The 21,849-nt window shown below is 40.0% G+C and overlaps 1 protein-coding gene across 2 annotated transcripts in view; it reads right to left on the bottom strand.

Moving 5' to 3' along the window:
* The window catches only part of LOC101941550 (sodium channel protein type 2 subunit alpha), a 116,664-nt gene that overhangs the window by 12,022 nt on the left and 82,793 nt on the right, over nucleotides 1-21,849 (bottom strand). For both annotated transcript variants that reach the window (XM_065561783.1, XM_065561784.1), the window contains 4 exons: nucleotides 17,454-17,574; nucleotides 16,906-17,060; nucleotides 14,927-15,100; nucleotides 7,762-7,884 (listed from right to left, as the gene is read on the bottom strand). In XM_065561783.1, the coding sequence (XP_065417855.1) occupies nucleotides 7,762-7,884; nucleotides 14,927-15,100; nucleotides 16,906-17,060; nucleotides 17,454-17,574 (573 nt within the window). The remainder of the gene's footprint in view (nucleotides 1-7,761; nucleotides 7,885-14,926; nucleotides 15,101-16,905; nucleotides 17,061-17,453; nucleotides 17,575-21,849) is intronic.

The following is a 21,849-nucleotide window of genomic DNA, read 5'->3' as shown; positions in this document are numbered from 1 at the left end:
GATGATGGGATAGGTCTTTTCCACCTCAAACTTTTAGAATTCTATTTATTAAGTAGGACTAACAACATCAAAGCGCAAATCAAATTGAAATACACAGAGATTATAGTATAGGGGGTAACCGTGTTAGTTTGTATCCACAAAAACAATGAGGAGTCCGGTGGCACCTTAGAGACTAACAGATTTATTTGGGCATAAGCTTCCATGAAAGCTTATGCCCAAATAAATCTGTTAGTCTCTAAGGTGTCACCAGACTTCTCATTGTTTTTGCAGAGATTATAGGTGAACAGATCTAAAAAAAATTATTTCAGCATCTTTCCTCAAAGCACTTTACAAAGACCAATAGTTAGCCTCACAATATCCTGAGATAAATATTATTTACCAGATGAGGATACTGAGGCACAGATGTTAAGTTACTTGTTCAAGGCTTACATAAAAATTCTGTGGCAGACCCAGAACTAGAACCTACATCTAAAAATGTCCAGGGTTGTGTCTTCCCATTCCTCTCTGGCATATAACACAAATGTATTATTAGCTGAATTTTTTCAGCTTGGATCAAGATGGTGTGTTGCATCAAGAGATGGCTCAAATATATTAAAGATGAGGCAGCTGTAATTTGCTCCTTTTTCAGGAAATGTGTGCAGCTCATGGGTTCCTGATAAGCTGCCACTGCAACCCTCAGTTGGGCAAAGTTTGGTACCCTTCTATGTGCTGTTGAGAGCCCATATGAGCATCAAAGGAGACTTCAGCACATGGGTGCTTTTTGAAGTAAAGGGGAAAATCACTTTCTATGAAACTATCTCAGAAAACATGTTGCTTTTTCTAATTCTGATAGCATATTACGGCTTTTGTAGCCACTTTCAGTTTTCTGGTGAAAAACTTGGATTTACCACTTACATGCAAAGATCAGGCTAGAAATAGTGTATAATATTTAATATGCAAGCCTTATTGATATTTCTTCTCCACATGAGCTGTTTGTTTGTGCTAAATAACAACATTACAATGGAGGAAGGAAATACTGATGGTGTTACAGTTTGGATTACATGTAGCAGAAGCTCTGTTTGCATCCTAATAATTAAAACACTTTAGTAAATGGGGAAAGGTAATGAACTAGTTAGAGATTTTTGAGTGGGAATATGATGGCCCAATTCAAAGGAAAGGCTCATTGTCCAAGTTAAATGAAATATAAAGTAAAAGTCTCCATGCGTTTTCAGGCTTGATCCTATCATCTGTAATAAGAGTTGATACAGTCTTGATTACTTGTCATTTCCAGCAGGGATTCTGGTACTGGGGAAATGACATTTTTCAGTATGCGACTCAGGGCCCAATCTGTCTAGTTGGGTAAATCAAAAAAGCAATCTAATGAGTTCTGGGTCCTACTAGGACATTACATCTAAAGTCTTGAGAATTGTTCCTACAATTTCTAAAAGTTTTGCATCAGGGAAATGCTTACTGCAGTGGATGAAAGCCTTACATACATTATCTGATGAGGTACACATCTCCTTGCTATACATCTTTCTAATTCCGAAGTGTCATGTGATTCCGCTCCCCCAAGTCTCAAAATAGGTATTTTTAATTTCTCACATGTAGGACTGAATAACCTCCTGATTGTAGATTTTACATTCTAAAGAGATGCCCCAGCATGCACTGTGCTGGTGACATCAGTAATTCTTATTATTATTGGTGGACTATGAATTCTGCCTATGAGAGGAGGTAAGTCAATTTTTTCAATATTTAGTAGCTTTCTAGTTGTTTTTTTTAACGCTTTTACTTCATAGTTTACTGAGGCATAAAGTATAAATGCAGAAAAAAATAAAAATAATATAAACTATACATTTAACTTCCTTTTTCTTCTCCCCTCCCATAAGCAGACTGCACAGTCAAGTGCTGATCAGAGGATATTAATCATGGGCATGCAGTGGTGAACTGTCGAACTAGGAAACTGCCAACCACGGTCTTTGCATCTCTGCAGGAAACCTATACATTTGCTGAAATCCTTTCTAATCATGGCATTGGCTGCATTAACAAGGTAATACTAAGACTGAACCATTTATTTCTAAAAAAGTTTAATTTACATTTTAAAAGTGGTGTGTAGGAACTGGAAACTCATCAGACTTCCCATTGTAACTCACTTAAGCTAAGTATTTTTCTCTTATCACATCCTAATTTCCCAGTAGTTTCCTTTAGGAGGCTTATTTGTTCCAGTTGTCTTTAAAGATAGGTTCTGAAATCACATCCAAAGCAAAGAAGCCTAGACCAGGGAGGCGTTTGTCTGTTCCCACATTTGGCTTACTGTACATGGCAAAAGGAACACAAAATACATCACAATTCTGAGGGAAAAAATGGTTTACAACAATGGACAGAACAAAAGTTCTACAAATGTTCTATCAAAAGCAAAATCTATCAGCTGTCAGGCTTGCATAAAACCTGAAACTCTGTTTAATCAATGCATGTCTGGATACAGTCAGCATTTGTTGTATAGAGTTAATATTTTTTGCCCATTTGTCCGTATTTAACTTTACAACTGAAGTTCTTTTTTTCTTAAAGCCACACTGCTACAATCCTTCACTGTATGAAAAGAGTCAACTCCAAATGTAATAATGTAACTTCAAAGCCTCAGATGGAAAATGAATAATGCAGCATTAATAAAATAATTATGTTCACTCCAGAAATTATCAATTGTAACTATAAATTGCTAAAATTACTTAGGTGGGTATACTTAATGATAGAGAGTGTATTTATTGATATATTAAGATTTCATATGTTGCGGATTGTTTTCTAGTATTGGTAATATTGTGCCTAATTTGATGTCACACATAGATTATTATTATTAATATTATAGCCATTATTTATACTGATAGCAGTGATTTTTCATTTTTAGTCTCTATAAAATAAAGGGACTTTCGGTATGAGTCCATTTATAATAATTACTGTAATTTATGGGATATTACTTTGCCAAAATAAAAAATTATCTAAAACTAAAATACGAAAAGTTAAAAATTCAAAATGCTTTCTATATTAGTAACTGTGAAAACCTTTTCTTCTAACATAAATGTATTATTTGTTTCTCACTGGAACACACAATATGTAGATTACTACTGTAGTTTAAGGAAATTTGGCCTAAATTTTTTGATCTGTATAAAAGGGCAAAAATGAGAAATGACCTAGTTAGATGATTGATTTTACAACTAATTTAAAACAGTTTCTGGGGCCCAAATACAGTCCTTGAATGTCTGAGTAAAGAGAAAACCACTAGCTTGGGAATATTGTGCGTGTACAAGGCATAATATCTCCTGGGCTCTGGGGAGGAGGGTAAGTATGCTGGGCAATGGCATTTGCTATGCCTTCATGGCTCCACACCTGCCAATCCTATATGTTTATTTTAGGGAGCTACATGCTTATGACAGAACTAGTTAGCCTCACCACTAGCATGCATCTGCAGGTAAGTTAAAGGGGTCCTTGACCCTATCCTCTCTCTAGCACTAATTTGTTCATTGATATCAACGAGTTTACACTCATAACAATAAAAAGTACAAATTCTAAGAAAACAAAGATTTCTAGTATGACATCTGGTAATTTAAAATCAAAATAGTATGGTTAAAAAAGAAGAAAAACATACTACAAAGCATAATTGGAAATTGCTAATGTAAACCATTAATATAAATCAGAATAACAAGAGACTGTCATTCACTAGTAGGGCATATGTAAGGACTTTCCCCAGTCCCATACTGGATAGATGTGTGTCAGCCAGGGCCGGCTCCAGGCACCAGCTTCTCAAGCAGGTGCTTGGGGCGGCCACTCTGGAGAGGGGCGGCACGTCCAGGTATTCGGCGGCAATTAATGCTCACTGTATTATTTACTTATCAGTAAATAATATTATATTGTAATATTGCTACTTCATAGATTCACAGATTTTAAGGCCAGAAGGGACCATTATGATCATATAGTTTGAATTTCCTCATAACATAAGCCACAGAACCTCACTCAGTAATTTCTGCATCAATCCCATAATTTGAATTTGATCTATATGAGACATTCAGTCTTGATTTAAAGACTTGAAGTGACGAAGAATCCATCACATCCATAGATAATTTAAGCTAGTTGTTAATTACCTCACTCTTAATTGCACCTTGTTTCTAGTCTGAATTTGTCTAGGTTCAGCCACTGGATCTCATTATGCTATTTTTCTATCATCAGAAATCTCTCCCCCACGTAGATACTGGTAGACAGTGATCAGGTCTGTAGACTGTATTCAAATCTGTAATCTTAATCTAGAAAGAATTTACAACAGTGTAGATAACATGGGGTTCAGAGTCAGATTCAATCCTTCATGACAGGCAGTGCTTTCCCCCCTTGCTATTCTTTACTCTTCCACTGTAGCTCCTTACTGCACATATAAAACATTTTATTATTTAACACTCATAAGTATTTTACTGATTATCATTTTAGTGGAAATGTCGAGGACATGTGCTTTCCCAGTGTGGTTAGACATAATCAAATTTATAGATGGAAAAGATCTGTTAGGTTTGAGGTAAACAGCATAAGGTCCTTGCGGCTCCTCAGTTCCAGCATGTCTCTGGAGGTGAAGAGGAATACATTTATATCAAAAGTAGGTGTATGTTCTAGCCAGTCTGAGCAGAGTCAAGTGTTTCAAAACAGTTGGCTGGGAAAGTTTGTGGAAGGTTTGCTCTACACAGGGCCGGCTCTGGCTTTTTTGCCGCCCCCCCCCCCCTGCGGGGGAGGGGGGGAGGGCGGCCGGAGCCCCGGGGGGAGGGCGGTGAGCCCCGGTGGGGACTCCGCTCTCCCCCCGGCGGCCGGGGGGAGGAGGGCCAGAGCCCTGGGAGGAGGGCGGCGAGCCCCAGCGGGGGCTCCGCTCTCCCCCCGGCAGCCAGAGCGCAGGGGGCAGGGCGGCGAGAGGGCGGCGAGCCCCAGCCATGGCTCGCCGCTCTCCCGCCGGCGGCTGGGGGGAGGGCACCGGGGGGGGAGGACGGCCAGAGCGCCGGGGGGAGGGCGGCGAGCCCGGCCATGGCCCCACTCTCCCCGGGGGCCGGAGCGCCGCGCCGCCCCCCTCCAGGTGCCGTCCCAAGCACAAGCTTGGTGGGCTGGTGCCTGGAGCTGGCCCTGGCTCTACAAAACAAACCTCTTCCTGCAACAACTGCTTGAAGTCACAACACAATATTTTCAGATATTTAAAATATTATATATTGGGTGGGTGCAAACTTTTTCACAGAGAACTCTCGCGGTGAACTTTTAAACTTTCTGACTTGTCAACTGCGATGCTGGGAGATCAGGTGCCTGCTCATGCCTAGGCCTCACTGAACACTGTCAGATGCATAGCTGAAAACCAGCTTGGCTCACCTGTGTGTTAACATTGTTAAAATATATATTAAATTTATAAGAATGCATTTAGTGTTTGGACTTTATGAAATGCTTGTGAGCTGCTGCATGAATTAATCTCACTTATAATATCCATGTTATAACCCATGTTATAAGATAATTAAGTGTTTGTTTTTTAACTGTAAAAGTGTTTGCTATGAAACTGGACATCCCCATAGTCAAGAGAGAAGCATTACCAAGTGTGAAATACTAGTTTTCCACAAGACATGTCATCTCCTGCCCAACAAAAGACAGCCTATAGACACCAGACGAACCACTGTGGAACATCAGTGGACAAAAGACTTTGTTGATTGCTCCACGCACACACAAAAAGGGGATGTGCACAAACCCTCAACCCATCACAGTTTGAATTCTGAGGAAAAGGAATAAAAATCTGTGACCATTATCCTGCTTGAAATTTGGAGACGGCAATGTTTCTAAGCATAAGGGATCCCCAAGATGCTTAGCATGGTTTAGCCCTAAAGGACATATAGAATTTGCACATTACAGCAGCTTCCATTACTTTTTGAAATCTAAGACTGCAACACATTTGTGTGCGTATGTTTACCTGCTTTAACCTTGTAAATAACTCTCATTTCTTTTTCCTACTTAATAATTCTTTAGTTAGTTCATTATAGGATTGGCTATAAGCATTGTCTGTGGTGTGAGATCTATGGTACAATTGATCTGGAGTAAGTGACTGGTCCTTCGGGACTGGGAGTAACCTGAATATTATTGTCATTTTTGGTGGAAGGGACCATTTATCATAAAGGCAGACTTGCCTCGGGGGCAAGATAGACTGGAGTGCCCAAAGGTACAGGGTTGTTATAATGCTTGAAGAGTTCACACCTGATACTTGGTTGGTCAAATCTAATTACAGAAACACAACCAGTTTGTAATAGTCAACTCTGAGATTGGCATGCACGATCATGAGCCACTCCAGGCAGCCTGACATCAACAAATACCCTAGAAAAATTGATGTCACAGAGCTGTGCTGAAGAAATTAGGAAGCTTCACAATTAGTTTGGTTCAAAGACCGTCAAAGATATTAAATTGTTTTGTAGATTGATTTTCAGATGAATCTACAGAGGATGAGTCCAATGTCGATAAATGCAAAGTAATGCACATTGGAAAACATGATCCCAACTATACATACAAAATGATGGGGTCTAAATTAGCTGTTGCCACTCAAGAAAGAGATCTTGGAGTCATTGTGGATAGTTCTCAGAAAACATACACTCAATGTGCAGTGTCCGTCAAAAAAGCTAACAGAATATTAGGCACTATTAGGAAAGGGATAACTAACAAGACAGAAAAATATAATGCCTCTATATTAATCCCTGGTACACCCACACCTTGAATACTATGTGCAGTTTTGGTCACCCCATTTCAAAAAGATATATTAGAATTGGAAAAAGTGCAGAGAAGGGCAACAGAAATGATTAGAAATATCGAACAGCTTCTGCATGAGGAGTGATTAAAAAGACTGGCACTTTTCAGCTTGGAAAAGAGACAACTAAGAAGGGATATGATAGAGATCTATAAAATGTTGACTGGTATGGAGAAAGTGAATAAGGAACTGTTATTTACTCCTTTATATAACACAAGAACCAGGGGTCACCGAATGAAATTAGTAGGCAGCAGATTTAAAACAAACAAAGGAAGTATTTATTTACACAACACACAGTCAACCTGTGGAATAGGGGATGTTGTGCAGGCCAAAACTATAACAAGATTAAAAAAAGAACTAGATAAGTTCATGGAGGATATGCCCATCAATGGCTATTAACCAAAATGCCCAGGGATGCAAACCCATGCTCTGAGTGCACCTAGCCTCTGTTTGCCAGAAGCTCGGAGTGGACGGATGGATCACTCAATGATTGTTGGTCCGTTCATTCCCTCTGAAGCATTTGGCATTGGCCACTGTCAGAAGACAGGATACTGGGTTAGATGAGCCATTGGTCTGATCCAGAATGGCCGTTCTTATGTTCTTAGGACTAATTTACGTAATGAAAACACAAAGATCCAAACTTCTAACAAAACACATTACAACACATGAAGAGGAAATCATATGGGATCAATTTAACTTTAACTTAGTACTATAGTTTTAGGAATTCACAATACATCCATGCAGTTGATAAGTCCTAGAGCCCAACAGGAAAATTCCAAATCAGGTGGGAGGTAAAATAACCTACATGAGCATACTAACGTGTGAGATAACATATGAATTTACATAAGCAACTGAAGCCTTTTGCTTATCTGTTAGTGATAAATATGCAAGAGATAAGATAATAGTGCGACATTTCTGCATGGATTTGTGATTCCTTATTCTGCATGCATGGTTTCTTTTTAGGCATGCAATATTTCATGTTCTTTCATTTGTCTTACCCTCATCCCTTCAAATCGTGACAAGGCTCTTAGAGGTCTCAAAGCTCTTAATGTCCTAAGGGATTTAATCGCACCAAGTTCTGAGTAGCCCAAGGCATTAGCTGTTAAGCTAACCAAAGAGACCTACATAAAAACAGAAAAGCAATAATGCTCATTCATCTTGTATATCCTCCTATACATACGCAAGGAATGGTGTGTGCCATGAACTTCCCAAGAAGAATGAAGGTTGGATCTCTTTCTCCAGGAATCATTCTATAACCTAGGAGAGATCTTTTAAGTCAGCCAAAGTAGAACAAAAGTGTGTTACATGACACCTTTGAAATCCTGTTGGCACAAGGATATAAATGCTTTATAAGTTCACACATAATAGTCAATATTCAGTGGAAATGAAGTCATACACATAAAAAGAACTTCCAAAAATTTATCTGAATTTGAACTGCCAGTTTAGGATAAGACTTTTCAGAAAGTCCACAGATCTTGACAGTAATCTGAATACTCTCAAGGATCAAATACAGATATGGTGTAAACAGTCACAACAGAAAAGGATTAATTTGGCCCACAGTCAATAGTAACTTTCTAGTGTCCAAAGTGTCTCACTCAAGAGCCATAGCTAGCAGAGCTGTTCAGAATTTTTGGCATTGTTGAAGATTGATAAATGAGAAATTTCTTATCTGATAATTTTCTGTTACCAACTTCTCTCTGAATTCATTACGAATGGCCTAACCTCTCCCCCTGCCCCCCGCCCAACTGTGGAATTCGGAAATGGTCCAATGTAGCTGCTGGAGGCTACAGAACAAAGTTCTGTCCTTCAGCTCTGGTCACCAGAAGAGTTCTTCCACAGACAAAGAAACACTCCAGTAACCAATTATTAGCATTAAGACAACTTGATATGACATATTAAATTGACCCTAAGATAATATATGTCTAAGACTCCTTTTAGAGAACAATTTCAATTTATATTCTGGTCATTTACCAGTCTACCAAGGTGGGTTGAATTCAGGGATGTGGAAGCAGAGAAAGAACTGACAGGAAGGGGATGCAATGCATGACAGTTCTCTCTCTGCTTCCACAGGGACAAATGGATAACTGAAAGAAATTCATCAAGTAAAACATTTCTCATTCCGTTACACGGCTTCTCTCTTCATTCATTACTAATGGGAAGTAGTAAGCAATGAATCCCAGAAGTAGGAAGGGAAAGAACTATTATAGTAGAACAACAGGCAGGAATGGAAGTTCCCCCCATATAAAGCAAGAGCTTTATAAACTAAGGAGCTATGTGGGAACCAACCAAATAGCACCCTCATACGAAACAATGCCTGTGTGAAGGAATGGAAAATTACTTTGCAAACCTTCCTCAGATGAGGCTCATATACTTCCTTGCCCCCCCCTGAGATTTCTGTGAATAGTTTCTCAGATGCCTAGCCTGCCAACTAGTGCCAGATACTTACATCTTGACTGTAGCAACCTTGAGGCCCTAAGGACTTGGCATTTCAGATAGAAGGAGATTAACAGGATACAATTGGCGTATGTATTCCATATGTTTCAGATGTATCTTTAGCGATCTAGCTTGAGAGCCCATTCATGCCACAACCTTCCAAGGATTAGGAAAACATGATGGGAGAACTATTTCTCAGGAATTGTGGAAAGAGGAACTTATCTTGAACAGAAAGGTTTGTGGACCTACAAGAATAACATTTTCCTTATAACAAAAGCAGTGTGGTTCTTGCATGGATATGGGAACCAATTCCAAAACTTGACTTTTGGAGGTAATGGCACCTAGAAAGGCAAGCCGCAGGCTTGTGTAATTTGTCTTTGTGATAAACTTGGCACCTGATACTTATATGGACAATCCAATGTACCTGCCTACAAATGCCGCTATGACTGGTACCCACATTTCTAAGGTGCTTGGCTGTAGGACTCGAACCAAACCTCTTTGGAGAAATACTGGTGTAGATGAGATCCCCAAATCTTTGCGATTATTATAATATTTATATTATCTATAGATCTGGACCCCATTGTGCTTGGCACACACAAACAAAAAGCCAGGCCAGGTCTCAAAGAGCTCTCTGCTTCCCCTGACATCAGAAATGTGAATTTGACCAGATCAATGAATAAAACATCCTGGCTGAGTTCTATCTGGATATCAAATTGTCTCAGAGGTTAATGTAGAATCCATGCTGAACTACATCTCTCTTCTGATGCTGGGGCTGGTAACTGTAGGTATTCAGAGTCTGAGTGAAGTCCCTGCTTCGAGAGATCTTGTAAGTACAATGTATCTATCAAATACAACGTGTCTTCTGGGCTAGTGGAGGTTTAGGAGGAGGACCACAACTCTCCCTTTTCCTCTTTTCTGTATCCTTTTACATGAACTGTCTTGAAAGGCAGCAGATTCTTTTCTACCCAGGACATTATTTCCATTGCCACAGAGAAGCTTTGACCCCTGGTTACTCTCTGATTTTGTAAGTGATATAAACACGCGTGACTTGATCATAAGCCGATCTGTCATGGGAGGTAAGAGGAGACTTACTCTGCAAGTATGACAATTGCCCACTATGTGGTTTCTTGCACCTTCTACTGATGTAGTTGGTACTGGTCACTGTCACAGACTGAACTTGGTGGACCACTGTTCTGATCCCATAGAGTCATGTGTGGGTTTTTTTTTCTTTTTTTGAAGACACTCAACAGAGGTGTTGAAGTTAGCCAGAAGCATGAGTACTATAAAATATTGGAAAATTCTCCATATTGAGTATGCTAAGTTCTAGAGTGAAAGTTGGCTTGGCTTTCAGCATTTTGTTTGCCCTTTTCTGCCCACAAAGGGACATTGAAATGCAGTCTGAGGATGACACCTAATTTTGCACTGTATCAAGTGCACGATCCTATGTCCTCAGAAGGAATTTCAGCAGGTACATTTTGAGAAACCCACTCAAGGGATGAAGCTGATGCATGGCACCAATAATCCTAGCCATTGGAGATAACTGATCCCTCAAGAAATGATTGATGCAATGTAGTTTTAGATCTTTGCTAATCTTCACCATTATGGTAAAATTATGGTCATACCCATGATCTCTTTTGATATCTGGGTGAGCAATTCTCTGCACTAGGATTAAAAACTCTTTTTGGTTTTCAAGAACTGGTGACTATGAATCCTTTCCAGCAGCTGTCTGTTTTTCTGTTCATACTGATTAGCATGTTGTCTATGCATGGTTATAGCTGCATATTGTGCAACCTGTGCCTTGCTGTGAGAACTACCAGCCACTGAGAACTCTCGGTGCAGAGGGTGAATCAGAAGGATGAGTCTTGGACAGAAATTGTGAGGTCTCATACACAAATGCTCTTTTTGTCTTTGTTATGATGAGGATTTTGTTGATTTGGAGGAACGTTTATCAATGTTTCCTTGGAGGCTTCTGCTCCAGATTTTTCCCTCTGCCAGGGCAATAGTCCCTTCAAGGATACCCTGGGAGTTGCTATGCTGGCTCTGACAGTGAGGGTTGAGGCTTCTTTGCAATCTCAGCTACTACTTTCCCTAATGTTTAGCCAGATAGCTCCTTGCTATCAGTTTGAATGGCTATTCATGGTTATAACATGACTGTCTTGTAGCTACCAAGTCAGAATCTATTAATTGTCACAAATCACATCAAGGGTTTCACCAAGACAGAACCAGAAATGTCTCGTTCCAAGCAAGTATCATAGTTCTAGACAATGAGCCACTTGTTTGTCACAAAGTAGGTTTTCTTTACTAAATACAATAAAAATAAAAAGACTTTGGTCTGAATGGCTTTAGCTGAGGCTTTGAAATTGCTGTGCAGTGTGTCATCATTCATATGGTCTATAGCAGAGGTCAGTAAACTACGGCCCGTGGGCCACATCCAGCCTGCGGGACCGTCCTGCCCGGCCCCTGAGCTCCTGGCCGGGGAGGCTAGCCCCTGGCCCTTCCCCTACTGTCACTCCTCCCCCGCAGCCTCAGCGCTCTGCGCTGCCAGCACTCTGGCCCACCGCTTCTGCCGGGCAACGGGGCTGCGAGCTCCTGCTGCTCTGAGCAGCCTGGTAAGGGGTGGGGGTTGCATAGGGGTCGGGGCAGTCAGGGGACAGGGAGCAGGCGGGGTTGGATAGGGGCTGTGGTCCCAGGGGGCAGTTAGGGGCGGGGATGTGGATAGGGGTCAGGGCAGTCAGGGGACAGGGAGCAGGGGGGTTGGATAGGCATGAGAGTCCTGGGGGGGGCCTGTCTGGGGGTGGGGGGTGGATAGGGGTCGGGACAGTCAGGGGACAGGGAGCAGGGGGTGGTGGATAGGGGCTGGGGTCCCGGGGGGCGGTTGGGGCGGGGGTCCTGGGAGGGTGCGGTCAGGGGACAAGGAGCGGGGGCGGGGAGGGCTGGATGGGTCAGGGGTTTTGAGGGGGCCAGTCAGGGACGGGAAGTGGGAGGGGGCGGATAGGGGGTGGGGGCCAGGCTGTTTGGGGAGGCACAGCCTTCCCTACCTGGCCCTCCATACAGTTTTGCAATGCCGATGTGGCCCTCAGGTCAAAAAGTTTGCCCACCCCTGGTCTATGGGGTCTTTTAGAAGGAAGTCCCTTCCAAAGGTGTGACTGTATCTTTCATTGCCATACCAACCTTAAGCTCCCCAAATTTATGAAATGTCTTTGTTTTTATATAAACATTTTAGTTTAACCTTTGTTTAATTAGATATCCTCATCTGAATCTTATGATGCCTTCAAAGGAGACATTGACAGGAAAACATGTATCTAATAAAAGGGAAGTTATTTTATTAATATTGAGTTCCTTGCAAACCACTGACTGACACTCTCTCCTCAAAAAGTCCTGTAGGATTTTTTTGTTGATGCATCTGTGGTATTTCTTCCTCTGGCTGATTACAGGGGAAGGTAGTACACTATTCATCCTGGCATAGGGACCACACAACAGAGGGTGGCTACTGGTTACAGATCTCAATTGTGAAAGTAGCTTGCTAGATATCCCAGAAGCAAGAAAGGCTGCCAGCTTGTTCCCAAAGGCTGGCTAGCACCCAAGTACTGTAGAAGCAACCTGCTACCAGTTGAGGCTTTACACTGTAAATCAGGATCTCTTTGAAAAGGATTTCTCCCTTACCCTACTGTGATCCCATAAAGGGGCAGCTTTGTGAGGAGCAGAATCTTCATATGTCTGGAACAAGTGCTCCTAAGGCTTAAATGTGGAGCCAGTCTGTGGAAAAAGGGAGGGATGGAGAGAAAGACCCGTTCCTGCCTTTCAGAGTCTGAGCCTCTTTCCTTGGCAGAGCAGGGTTTATAGCTGATGATCAGAAGGCACAATTCCCATTCTGCTGCTGCCTGAAATCTGAGCCCCTTTCCCTGGCAGAAGGCCCTTGGGTTGAAAGCCAGACAGCCACATCTTCCACTAGGCTGCAGCCTGAACACAAGGAACAGGCTTCTCCACATGCCCGGATATGCTGCAGGGTGTGGGGTAAGCATGACAGAACACTGTGAAAAAGACACTGTGTAGGAGACAAGCCCCAGTGAACAATCCCTCAGGGGAAGAGGCAAAAGAGAAGGGGTTTAACCCCTGATTTTCACCCCCTTCATTCATTAACAACACTAATCGCTGCCTTGCAAAGGACATACTTCCTTTTGCCTTTTTGGGACCCGGAGTCTCGGATGTTTGTAGGACTTACCCCTGAGTATAAAGAGAATCCCACAATTCATAGTAGGAGGAAGGGAAACTGTATAGGCGCCCTGCTTCTTTCCCCAGGGATCTGAGGCCCCACTTCAGTATCTTGGGGAGAGGGGGGAAGGTGCCTCTGGATTCTTTCAGGGTTTTTTTCCTCTTCCAGTTCAGGTCTGTTCCAGGACTTACCCTCTGAGTGGGCTGGATAGCTTCCTCCCTATCCTTAGACACTTTCCGCAAAAGCTCAGAAATACCTGACTGAACTTTTCTGTATTGGAGCCGCAACTCCCCAGGGAAGGGTGGGGATGTGACATGCAGGACCACCTCTGAGCCCCGTACCCTGGCAGTGCAAGAAGGCACTGGCTGGCTGGGAACAGGCAGGGCATAATTCACCCTCTCTAGAGTCTGTAAGTGCTGTCTCTCATAAGGAGCACCACTTAGATTTAAGCCAGGTGTTTGCAGGATAGCTCTGCCATGACTAAGTTGGTGTAGAGGAGTTCATCAGGGAGGCACTGCAGTGTCAGATCCACCAATGTTGTTATTTACATGATCTGGGGGTCGAGGAAAAGGAGGAAGAAGATTCTAAGTTGCAACTGCACAAAAAAAAGTAAAATAAAGGGTTTAAAACAAAATGGTCGGGAGAAACTGAACTGCCAACTTTTTCCACTGTCAGAGGCAGAAAATCTGGTAAGCTGAGATGAAGGGCAGAGCTTAGTACTGAAGTCTCCAGCAACACTGGACTGCCTTTGAATTCCATGGGTGGCGGGATTAGCCCATTAGTAATGAATGAGGAGATAAGCTGTGCAACAGAATCAATATTTAAATAAATGGTATTCTATTATTGTTTAACAGTGCAATTAAAACTGTGATTAATCACAATTATTTTTTTAATGTCATGATTAATCACAATTAATTTTTTTAATCATTTGACAGCCCGAGTTGTGATACCTAGGACACATATGGGTCCTATATAGTACCTGTGCCTGGGAAATTCTGCCGCAAACCCCTAAGAGACTTTTCTGGCCCTGGTATGCTGCTGCAGGAAAAAGTGGGGGACTGTTTTACTTTGAGATTATACTGATTAAGGAGTAGAGAATTTATCACAACTGTGATTAGAGTATTAAAAAAAGCCCCAAAAGAACCACATTAACAAATATTAAAAATCCATATACTATAAAAATCAAGAGGTTGAATGACATTCTTTCCATACTGCAAATAAATGAAAAAAGGAAGAAAAAAAGTACAAATGTACATTAATAACATAATAAAATGTCCAAAGAATATCAGCAAAATGTTCAAAGCTACTGTTAACTTTCCGTAAATTTTGCCTTCAAAATTGGAACTACTGGGGCCATATTGTGCTGAAAGTTTTTAAACAGAGCTCCCCACTGGAATAAATGGAGAGTTTGGCTTAAAAATCAATGACACAAGATAAGTGAGACATAATATTGTGAATGACTATCTATCTATCTACATGATAGACTTGTAACACAGTATATAAAAGAGAATACATACATCAACGATCAGGAAGTCCAGCCAGCACCAGGCATTAGTGAAATAGGTTTGAAAACCATAAGCAACCCATTTTAGAAGCATTTCCAGAATGAAGATGTAAGTGAAGACCTTATCAGCATATTCCAGCATGGTCTTGATAGTCTTGCGCTGTTCAATGTATATATCTTCAAAAGCCTGTGAACAAAATATTTGTATATGAAGTGCTCATATGACTTAACGGTTTGCCATGTAAGTCAAAGGAACTGAGGAAAATATCCAGTATGCTTTTTTTGGTAAGGTGATATGCGGATAACAGACCATAGTTTCCCCCCATCACACATACTTTCTCTTCCCAGTTCGAACAGGAGGCACCATTTCTCCTTCACTTTCTGTAACACATTCCTTCCTTTCATGCCTATTATTAGAGCCCTGCAAATCCACGGACCATTTCTCCGGATTGCGGCTTGGATGGGGATACAAATTTTGTATCCGCACAGAGCTCTGCAGCATACGCTCTTCTAAATGGAGCGGCTGTCACCCAGCCCTCAGGCTCCAGCTCGGCTCTCTGAATTATGCAGCAGCGGGCTGTAATATGTGGCTATAGTTCACTGGGCATGCTGGGAGTTGTAGTCCCCAACTTGCTCTGGCAGAGAAGGTAAACTACAACCCCCCAAAGGGGGTGCGACCATATGCTCCTACAGCGAGCCAAGTGCTGCGTGCATTAGAGCTGATGTGGCTGTATAAGGGTGTCTGAGCCCCCCTCTGGAGAGCGGTGCTGCACATGAGGTCCCAGGATTGTAGCTTCCCTGGCTGGAGCGGGAAAAGAGGTATGGTGTAGGCAGAGTGGGTGGCGGGGAAGGAGGTCTCTGTGGAGAAGTGGGGGATGTTTAGGGGTCGAGGATTTGGCACAGCCTTGCGTCACTGGTGCACAGTGATCTCTGGAGCTGTTAGTTAGAGCCCTGCAAATCCGCGTATATCCGCTTTATATCCGCAGAGATCTGCATCAGCAAATAGCAGATAGCCACAGAGAATTTTTGTGGATCAGAGTGCAGGTACACATTTTGTATCCGTGAAAGTCTCTACCTATTATCACATTCAGCCAAGATGAAGACGATCCAGAAAGCTCACTCCAGTAGAGCTCTTTGAATCTCAAACTCCTTTTCCTCTTCCCCTAGATAATAATAACCTGTTGACATTGGGATCTGAACTCTGCTAGCTACTACTATGTGTCAACATAGTTGCTGCAAGCAGGATCTAGTCCTGACTATTGTGAACAGGGATTTTCTGATAATCATACCAATGAAACCAAGCTATAGAGATTAACTAACAAAGCAGTCTTCAGCATGGTTTTATAACAGCTCTCAGGCAAAACTCTGTCCGCACTTGTCAGGGAACCTGTGCAACAAACTTGCCAATAATACATGCATTTAAGCACAATTGTAGCTAGTACAGTATATTTATACTTAGTATAGAGCATTAACTACTGAAGCGTTTATGCAATACACCTGCTTTCATTCCAGCCTGGAAACTAAACATTTGAATTAATCATTTCTGCACCTGAGACCTCCATATGATATTTCAACCTGCTGATGGTGCACTCCTGGGTCAGTTGTAGTTCATTTATATATTACAAAAGTACAAGGAAACTAACAATTCATATTCTATTTCTGTTTAAGGAAAATGAAGAAAAAAGTCATTAACATATAAAGAGTAAGTGAAGATATTTTGGTGCGTGGCTCATATAATTAGGTTCCTATTTCAATATACAACTGATATTCAGTTCTCCATTCTTGTTGCATTTATAGCCATCAAGAACTTCTATATATACTACTTTAAATGCCAAATGTTTCTTGAGACAACTTCTGTGGAGATATGATGACATTTCTGAATTGGGAATTTTTCAGTGGAAGAAAAACTATGTTAAAGATATCTATATGATTAACCACAGTTCTAAACACTTAATGTTAGCATATATCTCAGTTGTTTCACATTGCAATTACCAGAGCACCACTGCTGAGGAGAATCATGAAGACAATGAAGGTCTCAAACCAGTTGTGTTCAACTATCTTGTAGCAGGTTTTCCTAAGATTCCACCATATTTTTCCTTTCCGATCTTCTATGCTGACTTGACAGCACTTGAACTTCCGTACACAGCCTGGCAAATGTGATATTAAGTTGTGAGATATGGAAATAAGGTAACAATGTATTCTGAAACATTAATTAACTGATATCCATTTGACTAACTCTAGAGTTATTCTAAGGGATGTCTGTAAACAAGTGTCCCCCTGAATTCTTCAGCACATTAGTCTCACCTTTTGCAGGAAAAATAAGATTCGTATAACATATTTTTATGATACCTATTAGGCACCATTGGAACCTGCAGAGCTGTATGCCTGCTGCAACACCTCTGAAGGGGATACTAATGCAAAAGGGAACTGGGAACATGATCAATACCCCCTCTTGAGGTTGCTAGTACTGTTGGTGGCACTAGTGGGGAGTAGTTTGTGGAAGCAAAACACTCCACTAGACAACAATTTGCACCACTCACCTTCTGTAAAACAGGCTTCCGGTTCAAGAGCTTCTTCAGGTTCTATCTCTGGCTGTTCTCCTTCTTGAGGAAGTCCAATATCAACTGTACTACCCTCAGATGAGCTGGATGCATTTAGCTTCTGTAAATAAAAGCCCACATAACTGTTTTTTAATCAATATGTTTATTTTAAACAGTAAATTAATATTTGTAATGCATAACAAAATACTCTGCAGGTATTTCAGTGCTCTAAGTTAAAAGCATATTACATATGTAATGACAAATTGCTTTACTACAGGCAAGGTCACAAGATTAGAATGACATCACATGGATTTTTTTCCTAGTGAAAATATCTTCATACAGGGAGTCACCAGAATAATTTGGCTATTGTCTGCACCACATATGAGAATTTTGAAATGAAATTTCAATATGGTTAAACTTAGGTGCCCTGTGTACATTTTGTGCTATTAGGTTATACCAATCATGTTACTGTATTGTAGATTACACCTATGATTCTCAGACTAAGGCTCCCGAGCCACAAGTGGCTTTTTAATGCGTCTCTTGCAGTTCTTTGCAGCACATGATACAATAACACTCTGTGATTTAATTATTAACCAGTCTAAGTTATTAACCAATCAGAATGTTTTTACTATGTTATTAACCAATTGTAGTTGATAAAATCATAATACTCGGTCAGTCATTTTGCTGTGAGAATAATATACATATATAAACTAAATATTTCCCCTGTCAACTGTTTAAATATGAATATATAGTACTATAGTAAATGAAACAATGAATTCACACTACTGTGGCTCTTTTGAATAATTTGATCAGTAATTTGGCTCCGGAACCACTGAGGTCTGAGTATCACTGGATTATACTGTGGATAGCATATCATTTTTCCAACATTATGACCAAACCAATAGAAAGATGCATAGCAGTATTTTCATGTCTAATGTAGATGGCAATCTATCAAATCTGTCAAATCTAAAAGTTGATATTTAAACTTTTTCATCTCATTGACATGAAAACATATATAACCAGTTGTTTATAAGTATTTTTAAAGTTTCTAGATTTTCAGAAAGAACAGCAGATTAATTTTAGAGCAATAGCCATTATTTTGCATTCTCTTTTGCCAATGCACTTATATAGTCTATTGTGCATTTTGAAACTACTTGTTACTCTGGTACAGTACACATACATGTCCAGTTAATACATAAGTAAGCAGAGATATTCATACTTTTAGGATAGCTGAAATGAAATCAAATACTTTTCAGAAAAAATTGTAATACAAGAATATTGCATCAATGAACCAAAATCAGTGATGTAATCCAAATCTTCAACTTTGTTCTTTTATGCTAGGATATCATATGGTTAGCAACGGACAAATGTGAGTACCATACTAAATAAAAGTAGTTTTGATCACAGCATTCTATGACCTCTTACAATGTTATTACCATGTAGTGTATAACATCAGTAAAATGGCTGCGTTGATAAATAGCTAATTTTATAAAGGGAATGATGTAAACAGATTGAGAGTACATACTTATGTGGTGTTAATGTTAGACAGATGGTTGCTGCATTGCAGCATTAAAGACACCTTCTCTACTTCGCTGACACTTTTGAAGCTTAGGTTAGAGGCATTATTCCTAGGAAGAATGTTCTATTATTATGGAGCTTCAACTTTTTTTAGTGCTTGGAAAGAAAGTTAGTTATAAAGAAAACCATTTTATCTCCTGTTCATCTTAATTTGTGAATACAGAAAGCAGACATAAACTTTTAAAATATTCTTCAGGCTTAAAGAGAAGTGATTTGCTTCTCACATATTCTAGTTTTACCATGTTGTAAATCCACTGATTTCAATAGATATACACCAGTGTAGTTTAAGAGGCGTGTCAGATTTACAATCTTTCGCGCATAGCTGTTATATTGGTGAAATCAAATTGTATACTGTAATTATATGAAATTGATTGATTCCCATAATTAAAACTGTTACAGTTGACCCATCAAGGATGCCCAGACTTTGGGCCAAAATTTGATCACTTTATTTAAGTAATCCAGTTGAAGTCAATGGGTGACTTGTATGAGGAGAATAATATTTGACACTTTGATTACAGTAGCAGATTTATTACTTTGGATTTAATTTTATATTGTCTTGTTTACAAATAAATCCTCCATTGCTAGCAAATTATTTATAGCAAACTATTTAACAATGCTGCATAAAGAAAATACACTAGGAAAACCTTAATATACTACAATTTTTGCTTTTCAGGAAATGTTGGTTTCCTTAAATCAAGATTATCTAATCTTTCTGCAATATACGTGATTTATAAAGATCCCTTATATAAATGGTGTCTGAAAGTTCTATGCAAGTTAGCATCTAACATACCGGGGTTTGCTACTGCCCAGAGGATAGACACTCTAACCAGGACCGGCTCCAGCTTTTTTGCCGCTCCAAGCGGCGAAGCGGAAAAAAAAAGACCCAGATGTGCCACCCCTTTCCACTGGCCGCCCCAAGCACCTGCTTCCTTCGCTGGTGCCTGGAGCTGGCCCTGACTCTAACCAGTGGGAATTTTGAGTGTACAGCCTATCTGCAGGACTGGGCCTTTGTTAGCTGATGAGCTGCAAACTAAAAATAAAAAATAAAAAAAATAAATAAAAAAAATTGCAGGAACCTCCAAACTACTTATCAGAGAGTCTAGTTTCCATGATTAAATGCTACAAAATAAAATATTGCAAAATCTTATAGGACACTGACTGTATTGTGGGGACTGTGTTGTACTATGATCTCTGTGGAAATTGTAATAATGATTACGGATTCAAATATTCAGGAATTTTAAGTTCAGTGGTGCAGTAGCATTTTCAGGTATTGTTGTAGGAAAGGGGGATGCAAACAACCCTTCACTCAGAAAAATGTAAAGGTAAATGTGTAAGTGCTGTAATGCATCCTGGGCAGATATATCAGTCAGAAATGGTCCAGTATATATGATACAGTGGATGGTCCTAGAGCCTGCCTAGTAGGTGCTTTGCCCTGACTGTGAGGGGAAGTGACCATTTGGAACAGGTCTGTAGAATTTGGGAAGCTAATAAAAATTTTGTGAGCTGTTTAGGGTCAGGATGGAAATAAATTAGTAGTATTTGAAATGTCTGGTACTAAACTGGACAAGGATATTGAAATCTGCAACACTAAAAAATATCACTTTTTTTTTCTTACAATTTTCAAATTGTACAAAGAGGTGTAATGTCAGTTTGTCTTATTTTTATCTAAACCTGTTCCCTTGTGAGTTCCCAAAGGAAGACTTACTTTATTCTTAGGGATATATGGATAAATGTTCTATAAATTTGGGATCTTTTCTCTTTCTACGGGTCTTTCCTCTATTTCCAAACCCTACAGATAGCTTAGTATCTCAAAGAAGTGAACAGAGTCTTTTCACATGCACAATATGAACATACCCTATAGGATATAAAAAATTACTTAGCTGATTTTCACTCATCTAAACTTGCCGAGTCATAATGGAAGACACAATTTTCTTCTCAATATCAAAAATACACAATGTTAACTGCCGCTCCAGCTCACTTGAGTAGTACAGAAATAGCTGGATGAGGATAATCTCTGAATTCCCCTCCTTGTCACCTCTAGCAGTGCTGACTTTTTCAGGAGTTCTCTGTCCGCCAGTCTTAATGCTTAGCAAATAATATATGGAAAGGTTTACAGTGATGAGGACTTGACATGGACTTAACTTCTTTGATTTCCATGACCTATACCAGCCTTATGGACAAGGTCCTGCAAGTTTGAAAAATTATTTCAGAGTGTATTGTGCATGTTATTTCAATGGAATATGGGTGCCTAACTCCTTTAGGCTTCTTTGAAAATCCAAGCCTACGTATATAAGGTTAAATTCTGGTCTCCTGTCCATCTATGACCTTCACAGGGGAGTCAGTGGGAGTCCTATCCACAGATATGAGGTCAGAAATCACCCAGTGTGTTCTTTATGAAGATACGTACATCAAATTTGCTGTAAATAGATATTGTGCAACACAAAAAGTAACATAATTTAATAATTATATTAATTCAATTAGTATTCTAGTGTAATATATGCAAAATTACAGAAATGCATTTTTCACACAGCAGTTTAGCTATTGTGAAATACTGCCTCTATAATATTAAAACTGATAAGTAAAGGGCCAGATTCTGTATTTCTCAAGTAAGGGCCATAGAGTTTGGCTTACTGTGAATACCAATTATCAATTTCAGGAAAAGCCATAAATAAGATAAATGTCAAAGTATATTCCAAGTAAATAAATTCATACCACAGCATAAAAATTACCTCTTAATAATACAATAAATAAATAACTTTAAAATCAAGGAAAATACTCTCTTTGTATACTATGGAATTACATTAAGATTTTACTTGCA

Source organism: Chrysemys picta, chromosome 11 (genome assembly GCF_011386835.1).
Source record: "Chrysemys picta bellii isolate R12L10 chromosome 11, ASM1138683v2, whole genome shotgun sequence".
NCBI lineage: Eukaryota > Metazoa > Chordata > Testudines > Emydidae > Chrysemys > Chrysemys picta.
This window is presented reverse-complemented; position numbering and strand designations above follow the sequence as displayed.